The following is a 13,495-nucleotide window of genomic DNA, read 5'->3' on the forward strand; positions in this document are numbered from 1 at the left end:
CCCCTTTTTGAAACAGAAAAGATTTAGATAGGTAACAACGATCAATGAGGTAAGCATGACGTAAAACCAGCTCTAGTTACACTACTCGAAGCCTCATTTACCTAGGCTTAACCCGCCAGATTTCAGATTTTGCAACTCTGTTGCTTGGTAATTATTCACTCATTTCGCCAGATAAACACCAGTTTCTCAACAGTGCACTTACGGATCAACATGAAGCCGCCTAAAACAACCGTTTTTACCGTCAGCAAATTGATCAGATACACCATGCGCGCACTCGTCTGTATCTGTGTAAAATTCTCGGGAGAAATTATATTATCGAAACATGACTTTTGCATTTGCTGTTCGTCCTCCTCCCCCGTTAATACCCAGCATCGGCCGAATGTTGTTTCATGTGCACGGTTCTGGACCAACAAACGATAAAACGCGCCCCTCGGGGGGTTGTCTGAAAAACCTGAATCGAATTGTGCTTGTTCTGATTGATTGGATAAAATTCCGCATAATAATCCACTCGTACGTGTGCTCCACGTTATGGGACTGTTAACGGGGTTTTGTTAAGAGTTTCGGCTGAATGGTTCAAAACCAACAACCGATTGTGATGTAGTAAATCGATAATGTATTTTTCGATGTATCAATTAGAGCTCACTGTAAGATAAAACCTGTATTCTCCCAAGTGAGTAGCCCTCTTGGGTACACTTTTTATTGTGTTCACTGTTGAATATTTCACCATCAGATCTTATGGTTCCCTTGTTCACATATGAATTACAATAGCCATGCACAAAAGTGTTGAAAAGTCCTTATCTTATGCTAGAACGACGATGTCATGTCCTTTCTGCCTCCGGCGACTTTCCACTTTTCCTGACAACACCCGTGCCATCCGGGAACAGGAAGAGGAGCAGAAATTAAAGGGGCTAGTATTTTGCATGCAAAAGCCACTTAGGCGGATCCACTTGTCCTACGTCTCGGTCGTGTCGGAAGGCTACAGCAAACATCGTTGTCCAGGTGAAAATGTGCTAATTATAAAATTGCTGCTGCTGGTGACAGATTCCAGACCTAAGCATCCAACATCATAGACGGGGCGAAAAGGTCCGCCTTCATAGTTTATTCAACTAGCGCATTCTCGTCACCTTCTCGGTCCTCTTGTCTCATCTTTCACTCGTATTCAATGCAGATTTCTGCTCTAGGTTGAAAAAAAAAAAGACACGGCATGGTGAATCCAAGCATTTAGCTACCTCTTGAAAGGTGTTGATTAAAATGCACCACAGCTAGATAAGCTTTTGTAAAATTTGATCCTAATTAGTGATTTTGAGGTTTTTTTTTTCAAGCGGCGTTTCGTTAAAGTTGCTTTGATGGTTCATAAACTTTACGATATTCAAAAGAAATTATTGTAATGAATCGGACGATTGACGGATTTTTGACATTATATCTCACAGAAATGTCGTGAGTACCACGTGCCCACACATCACAACTTCATCGAATTTACGGCGGCTTATGATACAGTCGATCGAGAACAGTTATGACAGATCATGCACGACAGCGGATTTCCGGATAAACTGACTGGACTAACAAGGCCACCATGGCGTAAGTGATGTGCTACGTGCGTGTTTCGGGGATACTTTCGAGACCCTTTGAATCGCGCAGAGGGTGAGAATAGGTGATGAACTTTCCTGTTTGCTTTTTAACATCGCCCGTGAGGGTCTCGTGCCTACTCTTCACTTCGATCGAATCGAGTGCGTCGACGCATTAAGGTGACGCTGTACAAAACCCTGATAAGACCGGTAGTTCTTTACGAAATCGAGACAACAACGTTTCTCGCGGAGGATCTAAACGCCCTTGGAGTTTTCATTTATGACATTTATGACATTCATGACATTTATGACACTCATGACATTTATGACATTATAATATTTTTGTCATTTCTAACTTTTTCGACATATATCACATATATGACAAAGCAACCTCTCAGAATTCAGTTAAACTTTGGGGGTGTGCATGCTTTACTAAACCGAGCATATTTTTTTTTAGGAAACTTATCTGCTCTAAGAAACATTGGAAAAAGCTGTTTTTTTTGAACATGTTATATCTTGCTAATAACAAGAGATAGAGAATGGATGTCTTCTAGCGAATCATCTGAATTATTTCAAAATTATCTAAAAATATTCGAAAGATTAAATTTGAGATCACTAAGAAAAACTTCGTTTGAAAACAAAACACTTATTTAAAAGAGATAGGTCATCTCAGTTCATTTTTCAAATAAAATTTTCGATAGACTAAAACTCGATAAAAAACTCGACGATAGAATAAATTTCCTAAAACTTTTTGAACGATTCAAATGGGGCACTCTCGAGATAAAAACTTTATGCGACAAAAACTTTCTCGTGTCCAATACTGTTTTAATTTGAAAATGTTTCATGGACATGAAATATATGTAAGTAATATAAAAGTAAAATAAAAATTATATGAGTTTTTTGTTGAAAATATGACCCAGTATTGAAGACTCGATCTAACGTTAAAATTACTTAGTCAATCAGTAAAGAACATTTGTAAACAAAAATAACAAAAACATAAGTTTCGAGTTTTTTTTTTATTTGACATTTATTTGACACGGCACAATACAAATTAATGTTTTACGGAGCCAATTAAATCTAATGCCTTATGGTCTAAAATATCTTATAAGCTAAAGGCAAATTCTTTACCCTCGCTGCCGACTACGAGCTGAAACTATATCTAATACTAATACTAACATGTTTTTTTTTTTGTTTCGCTGTTAAATTGGCACCTTGATGCTCTTCAAGTAGCTATAAACATGTAGCATGTATGGCAAGTTTCGCTGAGCGAGAATATCACGAACTGGAACATAGGGCTGTATTCCTCGGGCCCTGAGGGTATCCAAAAGTAGAGATCTGGCGCCGCAGAATTCAGCACACACCCAAACCACGTGTTCAATGTCTTGATACCCCAATCCACAAACGCAATGATTACTGCTCGCCAGCCCAATACGCAAGAGATGTGCATCTAGCCCGTAGTGGTTGGACATAATCCGAGACATCATGCGAATGAAATCTCGTCCTACATCCAATCCTCGAAACCAAGGTTTGGTGGAAACCTTGGGGATGATGCTGTGTAGCCACTTCCCAGTTCTCCCTTATCCCACGAGGCCTGCCAGTTGACAAGTGTATTCTGACGTGGAAATTTTAAAAATTCATTGTAGGCAATTGGTCTGTTGTAAATATCACAGTTTGTTGCGCCCACCTTAGCCAAAGTATCCGCTTTCTCATTGCCCAGAATGGAACAATGAGAAGGGACCCACACTAAGGTAATCTGAGAAGATTTTTCGGATAAAGCACTCAGATGTTCCCGTATTTTCCCCAGGAAATACGGAGAGTGCCTTGCATCTTTCACCGATCGGAGAGCCTCAATAGAACTGAGACTGTCCGTAAAGATGAAGTAATGGTCCGTGGGCATTGTTTCAATAATCCCTAAGGTATACTGAATTGCAGCCAATTCTGCGACGTAAACAGAAGCAGGATTATCGAGCTTGTAGGAGGCGGTAAAATTATTGTTGAAGATACCGAAGCCAGTGGACCCGTTGAGAAGTGCTCCATCGGTATAAAACGCATTGTCGCAGTTGATGTTTTTATATTTGTTATAAAGTATTTTAGGGATCTACTGCACGCGTAAATGATCCGGGATTCCACGAGTTTCTTCCATCATGGATGTATCAAAAAACACAATAGAAACAGAAGTATCTAATAAGTTGACACGATTGGAGGTGTATGAGGAAGGATTTATACTTTGAGACATGTGATTGAAATACACAGTCATGAAACGGGTTTGAGAATTAAGTTCAACTAGCCTATCGAAATTTTAAATTACCAAGGGGTTCAAAACCTCACATTTGATGAGAATACGAGTAGTCAGATTCCAAAAGCGGTCTTTTAATGGGAGAACGCCCGCCAAAACTTCCAAACTCATCGTATGGGTCGAATGCATGCAACCTAAGGCAATACGTAAACAGCGATACTGCAATCGTTCCAGCTTGATTAAATGGGTGTTTGCAGCGGAGCGGAAGCAGAAACACCCGTACTCAAGCACCGACAATATCGTTGTTTGGTAAAGCCTTATGAGGTCTCCTGGGTGGGCGCCCCACCATGATCCAGTAATTGTCCGGAGAAAATTCACTCTTTGTTGACATTTTTTCATCAAATAGCGAACGTGACATCCCCAGGTGCCTTTCGAATCGAACCAGACACCAAGATATTTGTGTACCATAACCTGAAAAATCGTTTCACCCAACTGTAAGTGGAGCTGAGCAGGCTCACGCTTCCTAGAAAAAACTACTGTCTCAGTCTTCTCCGGAGAGAATTCGATACCTAGCTGTAAAGCCCAAGCAGACAAATTGTCCAAGGTATCTTGCAATGGTCCTTGCAAATCGGCAGCTTTGGCTCTTGTAACAGAGACCACGCTGTCGTCTGCAAGTTGTCTTATCGTGCATAAATTTGCCAGACATGCGTCAATGTCATTCACATAAAAATTGTAAAGAAGGGGGCTTAAGCATGAGCCCTGGGGAAGAATAATACGAAAAGTTGCCAAATCGCCATGCGTAAAATGCATATGCTTTTCAGACAACAAATTATGCAAAAAATTGTTCAAAATTGGTGAAAATCCTTGTCGGTGAAGTTTGCCCGAAAGAATGTCAATAGAAACGGAATCAAAAGCCCCCTTAATGTCCAAGAACACAGATGCCATTTGTTCTTTGCGAGCATAGGCTAGCTGAATATCTGTAGAAAGCAACGCAAGACAGTCATTCGTTCCTTTGGCACGGCGGAAGCCAAATTGAGTATCTGATAGTAGACCATTTGATTCGACCCACTGGTCTAAACGACGGAGTATCATTTTCTCCATCAATTTCCGGATACAGGATAGCATTGCAATCGGCCTATAAGAGTTGTGATCAGAAGCTGGTTTCCTTGGTTTTTGGATGGCGATCACCTCCACTTGCCTCCAATCCTGCGGTACAATGTTTTGCTCCAGGAACTTATTGAACAAGTTCAACAAGCGCCTCTTGGCATTGCCGGGTGGATTCTTCAACAAGTTGAATTTGATTCTATCTAACCCAGGCGCATTATTTTTACAGGACAGGAGGGCAACTGAAAGTTCTGCCATCGTAAAAGGTGATTTTATCGCGTCGTGGCCCGGAGTATCGCGAACAAAGTTTTGCGCAGGAACAGAGTCCGGACATTCTTCCCTGGCAAAATCAAATATCCACCGACTTGAAGACTCCTCGCTTTCGTTGACCGTTATACGATTTCGCATTCTTCGGGCTGTGTTCCAAAGAGTGCTCATCGATGTCTCCCTCGACGTTTCGTTTACGAACCGACGCCAATATCCACGTTTCTTTGCTCGGACCAAGCTTTTGAACTTGGTCTCAAGCTCCAAATACCGCTTAAAGTCGTCGGGTTGACCTTTCACCCAAAAGAAGGCCTTAAACGCGTCGGATTTTTCCGTGTAGACATCGGAGCACTCGTTGTCCCACCACGGAGTGGGAGGCCGTTCTTTGATCATCACGCCGGGATATTTCTTCGTTTGGGCTTGCAACGCGGCGTCGAGAATCAAGCCCGCGAGGGGGTTGTATTCTTCAAGTGGTGGGTGATGTTGAATCGACTCGACAGCTTCTGATATCATTTCCTCGTATAATTTCCAATCGATATTCCGTGTGAGGTCATACGGAATATCAACTGATCGCGTGCGAGTTGAACCATTATCAATTGAAATTTGAATAGGCAAATGATCGCTACCGTGGGGATCAAGGACTACCTTCCATATGCAATCCAACCGTAGCGATGTTGAACATAAAGATAAATCCAAAGCACTGGGGCGCGCTGGAGGTTTCGAAACGCGTGTCATATCCCCGTTGTTTAATATTGTCATGTCGAAGTCGTCGCAGAGGTTATAGATCAAAGAGGAACGGTTATCATTAGAAGGGAACCCCAAGCCACGCCGTCAATCTCAACTACGCGAGCTGGAATGTACACGTGGTACTCCCGCGTGAAGAGCTCACAAGCAGCAATCTCGTTTGCTTGCTTGAGGTCGGACACCAAAACACGCAGCTTATTCGGGCGCACTTTGGTAATTTCAGTCACGGCTGTAAACCGTGCCAGATCTTTACATATTTGCATTGTGTTTAATGCTTTCACTTTCGGCCGGAAAAATACAGCCCCAATACCAGCTTTGCCCTCCGGATACTGCTTAAGCCGATGGGGAGTTTCCTAGTAGCGACACAACGTACAGTCTGTGGCGTACGGTACCAATAGGCGATGATGCGTTCCTTTGTCTTCAATAGACGACGGCAACGAGCAGCAGTGCACACGCAATACAATGCACGGTGACCTTGAAGGCGATTAACTGGTCGGCACTATCGAGATCGAAATGAAATTGCGACCGAACACGACGTGAGCACAACTCGGAATGATGTTTCGAGTTTTGTTAAGGGGTTATATACCTTTCTGGTCGAGAAAAACGAGAGAAGTTTGAATTTATGTTTAAGTGCCTAGCACCATTTTCATTGCATCAAAGTGGTATTTTTCTGAAAGTACAGTTTATCAACAACAAGAAAATACGTTTGATTTTGAGATATACCAATTATTACTGGAGTAATGGCCGTTTCTCCGAAACGCTATTTTTTTGCAGAGGCTTGCGGTGATCCTGATAGAGAGTCAGCGGATCAACCGAAATCAAAAAACTCATATTATTTTATTTAGTTTAGAAGTGTGCCGGGTCCTTGAACGATCGCTTTTATGAGTTTTTTGTTTTCAGCGCAAACGGGAACGTTTTTCCCAAAAAATGCACGTTTTGAGCGCAAAAAGTTGCATTAAATTTTTTTTTGCGGCAAAATGTAACTGTATGTGGCAAAAAGCGGTCGTTCAAGGACCGGCGAATTTTGTAACGAAGATTTAAAAAAAAGATGAAGGAAATCGGTTCAGTAGTATTCCCGCAATCAGGATCACGGCAAAGTCATTTTCCGGAAAAAACTATTCCGAGATAATCGCGTGTAAAGTTTCAAGTTTAGCTTATGCGGCCGTGGCGAGGCGCGTTGCAAATCGCTCTAACTTTCTTCCTATTGCTCAGATCTTTATGAAAATTTGTGGAAATGTTTTCAAGATGTTGTGTTGGAAGATAATGTAATAATTTTTTTTCCGGTTTTTTTAAAACTAAAAAGGTATATAACCCCTTAAGCAAGAAAATGGCATGCATCCAATATATAGCATAGGAATTCGAACTAAAACGAATCAAACAATTAAAGCTACTAAAAATGCAGCGCATTCCAATTGAACACGTTACATTGGTATCTCACCTATATTCGCGTGTAATTAAGATGAAGCCGTCATAAGGCCTAATCAAAGCTGCATTCAGTAATTCGCACATCCCCTCGGGGTCACATTTCTGCATAATTTACACCATCAAGCTACGAATCCATTCGATTCGCTTTTTCCAATCGATCGGTTTTAATTAATCAATGAATAGCTGAAAGCTTTCAGGCATCGCGAACTGCATTATATCGGCGCAAACATTCGCCCAGTCCATTCAAATGGGATCTGCATTACTACAGGTGCTATCCAATAATGTCCAATCGACGCGAACCGAACACGAATTAGCTACTACAAAACTATTCGCACCGCAGTACCCGTAAATCCATTCCGAATGAATGAACGGCCATCGAATGAACTAAGCTGAATGGAATCGAAACTTTCATCTCGGTTACAATTACATCGAACATGGCTTCGCTAAGAGCATTCTAATTGAAGTACGTGCACCTGGAATGAAGTGCGGCTCTATGTTTTAGAAAGCCTGTTACACTAGAACTTCCTAATGGAGCAAATGCTTTGAAAACAGTTTGCCGGCTGCCGGGAAAAGCCTCTGCGGGTTGATAATTTTCACATAAACATTGGTGGACACTTTCATCCGAGCACATTCGAAATTGAATCCAGTCTTGTCCGTTGATAATTTCGCAATTGAAATGCGCTGTTTGCCAGTCTCTAAATTGTTTCATACCCCATATCGTTCGCATCATTAGAGCAAATCGTTAGACCAACAGAGCTTTTTGATAGACAGCAACATTCGTTATTAAGCAAAATATTCCTGTATGGAAAAAAGATGAAACGAAAAGAAAAGAACGAACTCATTTGTTCCACTATCCGACCAAAATCTGGCCATAAATCGTTCGACCGCCCTTGCATAGCCCAACCGGGGGCTATTTTATTCGAAGCCGGCGTCGGATTGCAGGGCAGACCCATGTCTATTCCAATCATATCCCATTTGCAGGTCCAGTGATTTTTTTCCATTTTGTACAGAGCGGGGGCAAAGTTTGACTGCCAACTTGCAGCCCTCTGCAAGTGAGAAAGAGGGGAGAGGGTAAGTATTCAAATAAAGATAAACAAATCCGATGGGGAAAATTGAAAAAGAAACAGTTTTCGATCCATTTGCCGTCCCATTTGTGATTGCAACTGACCGTTCCCAGTATGAAAAATAAAACAAAACAAAAAATTGTAAGTGAAAAGGATGGTCAGCGGTAAGCTGACGCTGAAATCCCCCGAAACTGAGTACATGATCATGCATGGATGATTTTTCGTTGGTTGTTTTTTTTTTTCGCTTTTTGCTGACTATAAAGGGAGCTGGACTGGGTACAACAAATTTGGTTCCTCCTGCCTGTACGTTTGGGAATCTTTTGGGAGTTGCAACTTTTAGATATCTCATTGGAAATGAACAGAATAAACAAGTTATGATAGACTGGAGTGATTCGGGCAGTGATTTGCAACTTGTCTGCCGTTTGAAGCTGCGAGATAGGCTGGTCAACGGGTCATTTGCCCGCTTACTCTCGAATCATTGATTTGTTTTGGTGCAATTGGCAGTAGGCAAATTTTGCTAACAGGACGACTCTAACTGCCTTTTGCGGTGCGAACCCGTGTAATTCCATCGGTTTCTGGATGTAACTTCTCAATCCTTGCTGTCAACCATACAATAGGTAGCGATCTATCGTCCATAGGAAGAAACGAGTTGACCCATTCTCAACTTGATAGGCTGTAAAGTTGCCGAATATTCCAGATGCCTTCGCTTCCATACGGTCTGGAATTTCTTCTAGACTTGTTGCCATTTAGTGAATCGATTGCAAGGGCTCTTTGTAACATGAACATCAAAACGGATTTGAGTACGGAGCTTCAACCAAAAAATAACTTCGTCGTCATTAAAATGCGACAATAGTGCCTCCATGTCGTAGTAAGGGAGTAGAGGAGTGCCAAGCACCGCCACAAATATTTCGACGTTTCGATTTTTATTAAATCATTTTCAAGGATTAGAAAGACCGCTGGGGCTGTTGAGTATCAACAAATCTTTTAGACGCAAACCGATATTTATGCGTTTTGAAAGGTATCTATTGGTTTGCTAATGGTTGGACACGTGTCACTTGAGATCCTATTGTGGTCATTCAACTGTCCAGCAACTCCTATCCCAACTTTAACGTGGTGCCGACCGGGATACACACAACCTTAGCGGAGATCGGGTAACCAACCCCGGTGGAAACTTTGGTCGTATACTGACTGGGAAGTGGGAACGTACGCGGCTGTTTCCCCATGTTAGGGGAGTCGTACAACAGCGTCTGATCCGGAGCGGGCGGCTGAATCATGAAACGCGGTGTCTTGCCAGCTACATCAAAGACGGCAGTCCCGTCGCGAGACTAGGTTTCGCTGCCCTAGTAAGGCAGCATACCGAATATTAAATACTACGAACAATCCAGATATAAATACGGAACGAAATAATCGGCATGGACCTAGGCGAACGAAAAAGGACAACGATTATTGGAAACTCGGTACTTGGAATGTAAAGACTCTACTCGAACCGGCACGTGCAAGTATCCTGGCTAGAGAGCTGCGGAAGGTGAATGTGGAGGTTGCAGCTATCCAAGAGGTGCGGTAGCCGAAATCGAGAGAACGCGAATTCCGGGCAGTAGATCCTATTGCGGACACTTCATTTAGGTACCACATCCACTAAAGCGGCGGCGTGAAAGCAGAAAGAGGAGTCGGTTTCGTGCTAATTTTTTTTTATGTGAAATATGGTTTATTTATCTTGGTTTAAAAATATTCATCAAATATTTTAAAACAATTAGTTATCCAAACTCAGCGTGAATTCCAATTCTCCTACATCGATTCTGTTATTAACGTTTGAATTAATAAAGTTGATGTATTTTACAAAAGTTTTTAAAATTTTAATTTTTTACAGTTACTGAAATGTTTTCCAAAACTGGTCGCAGTAGATCGTCGAAAGATGGTCTATACCATCCTTCTAGCAATGTCGTCATTCTTCGTTGCACGTACGCCCACGCAGCAGTCACTCGAGTGCACTCGAAGAATTTGTGTTGGATATCTTCGATGCCTATCGTGCAGTGCTGACAATTTGGACCGTTGGCCCGACCGATTACAGGCATCAGGCGGCGATGTTCCGTTTTTTCGTTGACCAGCATGTAGAGGTCGCTAAGGTAGTGAGAGGATAGTCTGCTTGAAGAAATATTCCCCCATATTCTCCTCCAGTTCATGTTGGGTCGATTTTGTTTAACTCTTGGTATTTCGGTTTGATCCAAGTAGTAGCGATGCATTTGATCGCTAGAGGGATTTTGTTGGATCTGCTGTGGAAGCAAAGGAATCTGTTGGGCGAGGATTTGGAGACACGGCAGGTCCGCCGGAGGAAGGGTATTTTGGATTAGAAGGGAATTATAATAGGGAAGGGATTCGATCTCTTTTAGGTGGCGATTGATCAGTAGCGCTTTGCATTTGATCGCCGGAAGTTGCAGTTTTAATCCACTCTGTTTTCTGTTACGCGCCAACTGGTGCATTGGAACTCGTGCTGGCAGTCCGCAAAATAGAAACGTCCCCATTTCGCTGTCAACTTTGCTGTGTGTGCACATTGTGGTGGAATCACAGACGAAAGATACCACACCTTTGACGTGATGAAAGTGTTCAGCAAGATTACTTTCTGCTGCAGGTTAAGGGTCCGCATGCTATGCAACCATAATAGTTGCGATACTCTGGATACTAAAGCATACCAGTTTAGTTTCACCATGCTTCGCACTGAGTTTGTGAAGATTACCCCAGCACTTTCACGGTGTCATTTGTCTGCAGACCCGGTACCGTCAGTGGGTTCCCATTGATCAATCTAATATCGATTGCCACCGTTTTCTGCCGATTTAACTTTGCTCCGGATACGATCTCGAAATTATCGAACAGCTGATATAGCGATTCCGTGTGGATGTAGCGATCACCGTGACGTCATCAGCGTAAGCAACGCACAAGTCTCCACCACAGACACGCTCCAAGCGCGTGAGTAGTGGATGCAGATAGAGAACAAACAACAGCATCGACAATGGGTGTGTGTTACTGTCTCTGCTATGCGACTGCTTCGTTTGAAGGTTGCGAAAAAAGTGAAAGATTGGATAGCAAAACCATCTGACAGTATGTAGATACTCACGTACTAGATGTGTGCCAATATAACAGTTCGCACAGTTGTGATACTCGGTTATACACCAAAAGGAATGCATACGTTCAATTTATTTGACTGTTTATTCAATCCTCAACATACTCCCGCCCCTACACCAGTGTTTCCTTCAAAGGGTAATAAACATAACTTTGCAAGCGATCTTTTGATTTCACCTCTTGAAGTCAAAAGTGTTGCCACCCTGACACGTCCATCCGGTCCTGGGTGAACTTGAATTACACGTCCTGTGATCCATGTACACGGCGGTAAGTTATCCTCTTTGATTAGGCACAACTGACCGATTAGCAGATCGGGTTCCTTACGAGACATTTCTTTTGAGCTTTGTTGCAGGTTGTTCAGATACTCGAGTCTCCATCGTTCCCAAAACACATGTAAGTTTTTCTGTATTTGTTCATATCTCGTTAACCGATTTGAATAGTTTTGAGAATAGTCCCTCTCTGGCATAGCATTTATTGGCCCTCCAGTTATAAAATGTCCAGGTGTTAAGGGGTTTGGCTCGCTGGGATCAGATGACATGGGTGAAATTGGTCTTGAGTTCAAACAACCCTCTATTTGTTTGAATAAAGTCAATATTTCCTCATATGTGGGTATTGTAGATCCAAGTACCCTACGCATATGATGCTTAACACCTTTGACTCCTGCTTCCCATATTCCGCCAAAAGCAGGTGATCGAGGAGGTATAAATTTCCACTCGACTCCTTTTCCCTTGCAAAACTCCTGGATGTCTGGCGCGACCTTGTAATTGAAATTCTCATTTAATGTCTTAATCTCGTTTCTGGAGCCCACAAAATTAGTAGCGTTGTCGCAATAGATAGTTCTACTCCAACCCCTTTGACCAGCAAACCTTCTTAAAGCTGCTATGAAATCGGATGTTGATAGCCCTGTTACTAGTTCTATATGAACTGCTCGAGTTCTTAGGCAAATAAATAGTGCAAAGTATACCCCGTATGTTTTTTGAGTCCGCACAAATACTTTCTTGGCGTTGAATGGTCCACCGAAGTCAATCCCACATGTCTGAAATGGTCTGCCTGGATTCACTCGTTCACTAGGAAGCTGTCCCATAACTTGATTAAGCGGTTTTGGATTGTTGCGGTAGCATTTTAAACATTCGTGTACCACTCTACGAGTTAAATTGCGACCATGAATAGGCCAATATTTCAATCTCATCGCATAAAGTAGACCTTGTGCTCCTACATGTAGATTTTCCAAATGATAATAAACGGCCAACAAATATGCTAACTTGCATTTCGATGACAAAATAATTGGGTGCTGCTGGTTAAATTCCACACCGGCCGCCTGAATGCGTCCTTCGACGCGAAGAACCTGACGATCATCTAAGAATGGTTGAAGAGTTATGAGGGTGCTAGAACTGGGCAACGATTTATTTTTCTTTAACAGTTGAATCTCGGTTGCAAAGTATATAGTTTGTGCCATTCGAACAATGCACAACTGAGCATCATCTAGCTCCTTCAACGTAAGTGGCCCTGTTTCTCTTTCAATTTGCTGTATGTGACAGTTTCGTTTGAAACGCAGACAGTATGCTACAACTCTCTGCAACTTTTCTAATTTCGAATAACGATCCAGTAATAAGTAGTTTACTTCGCAACGAGAGTCTACTTGTTGTTGCTCTTGTGTGATCATGACTCTTGATGGCCTTTGAGTCCACGTGCGATCGCGTCCTTCGAGGAATGCAGGGCCCTTCCACCAAATCGTGCTTTCCGCTAGCTTTTGTGTAGACGTTCCCCGGGATATAAGATCTGCTGGGTTCTCCTTTGACCCGACGTGATTCCAGTTTTCGATTGGTGACATATCATTTATCTTCCTAACGCGATTGCTGATGAAGGTTGGCCTTTTCTTTGTCGGATTGGATATCCAATCTAATGTGACCATCGAGTCAGTCCAGTAATAGATCCCGTGTACTTCGATCGCAAGTGCTTCCTTGGCTTTAGCCATGTGT

At 42.4% G+C, this 13,495-nt stretch overlaps 1 protein-coding gene across 1 annotated transcript in view; it reads right to left on the minus strand.

Moving 5' to 3' along the window:
• Positions 1–13,491, minus strand: part of LOC129729276 (uncharacterized) — a 35,743-nt gene extending 22,252 nt beyond the window's left edge. The window contains exon 1 of the mRNA XM_055687788.1: positions 12,733–13,491. Within this exon, the coding sequence (XP_055543763.1) occupies positions 12,733–13,491 (759 nt within the window). The remainder of the gene's footprint in view (positions 1–12,732) is intronic.
• Positions 13,492–13,495: the final 4 nt, after the last annotated feature.

The sequence above is a fragment of the Wyeomyia smithii genome, chromosome 3, assembly GCF_029784165.1.
Source record: "Wyeomyia smithii strain HCP4-BCI-WySm-NY-G18 chromosome 3, ASM2978416v1, whole genome shotgun sequence".
In the NCBI taxonomy this organism is placed as follows: Eukaryota; Metazoa; Arthropoda; class Insecta; order Diptera; family Culicidae; genus Wyeomyia; species Wyeomyia smithii.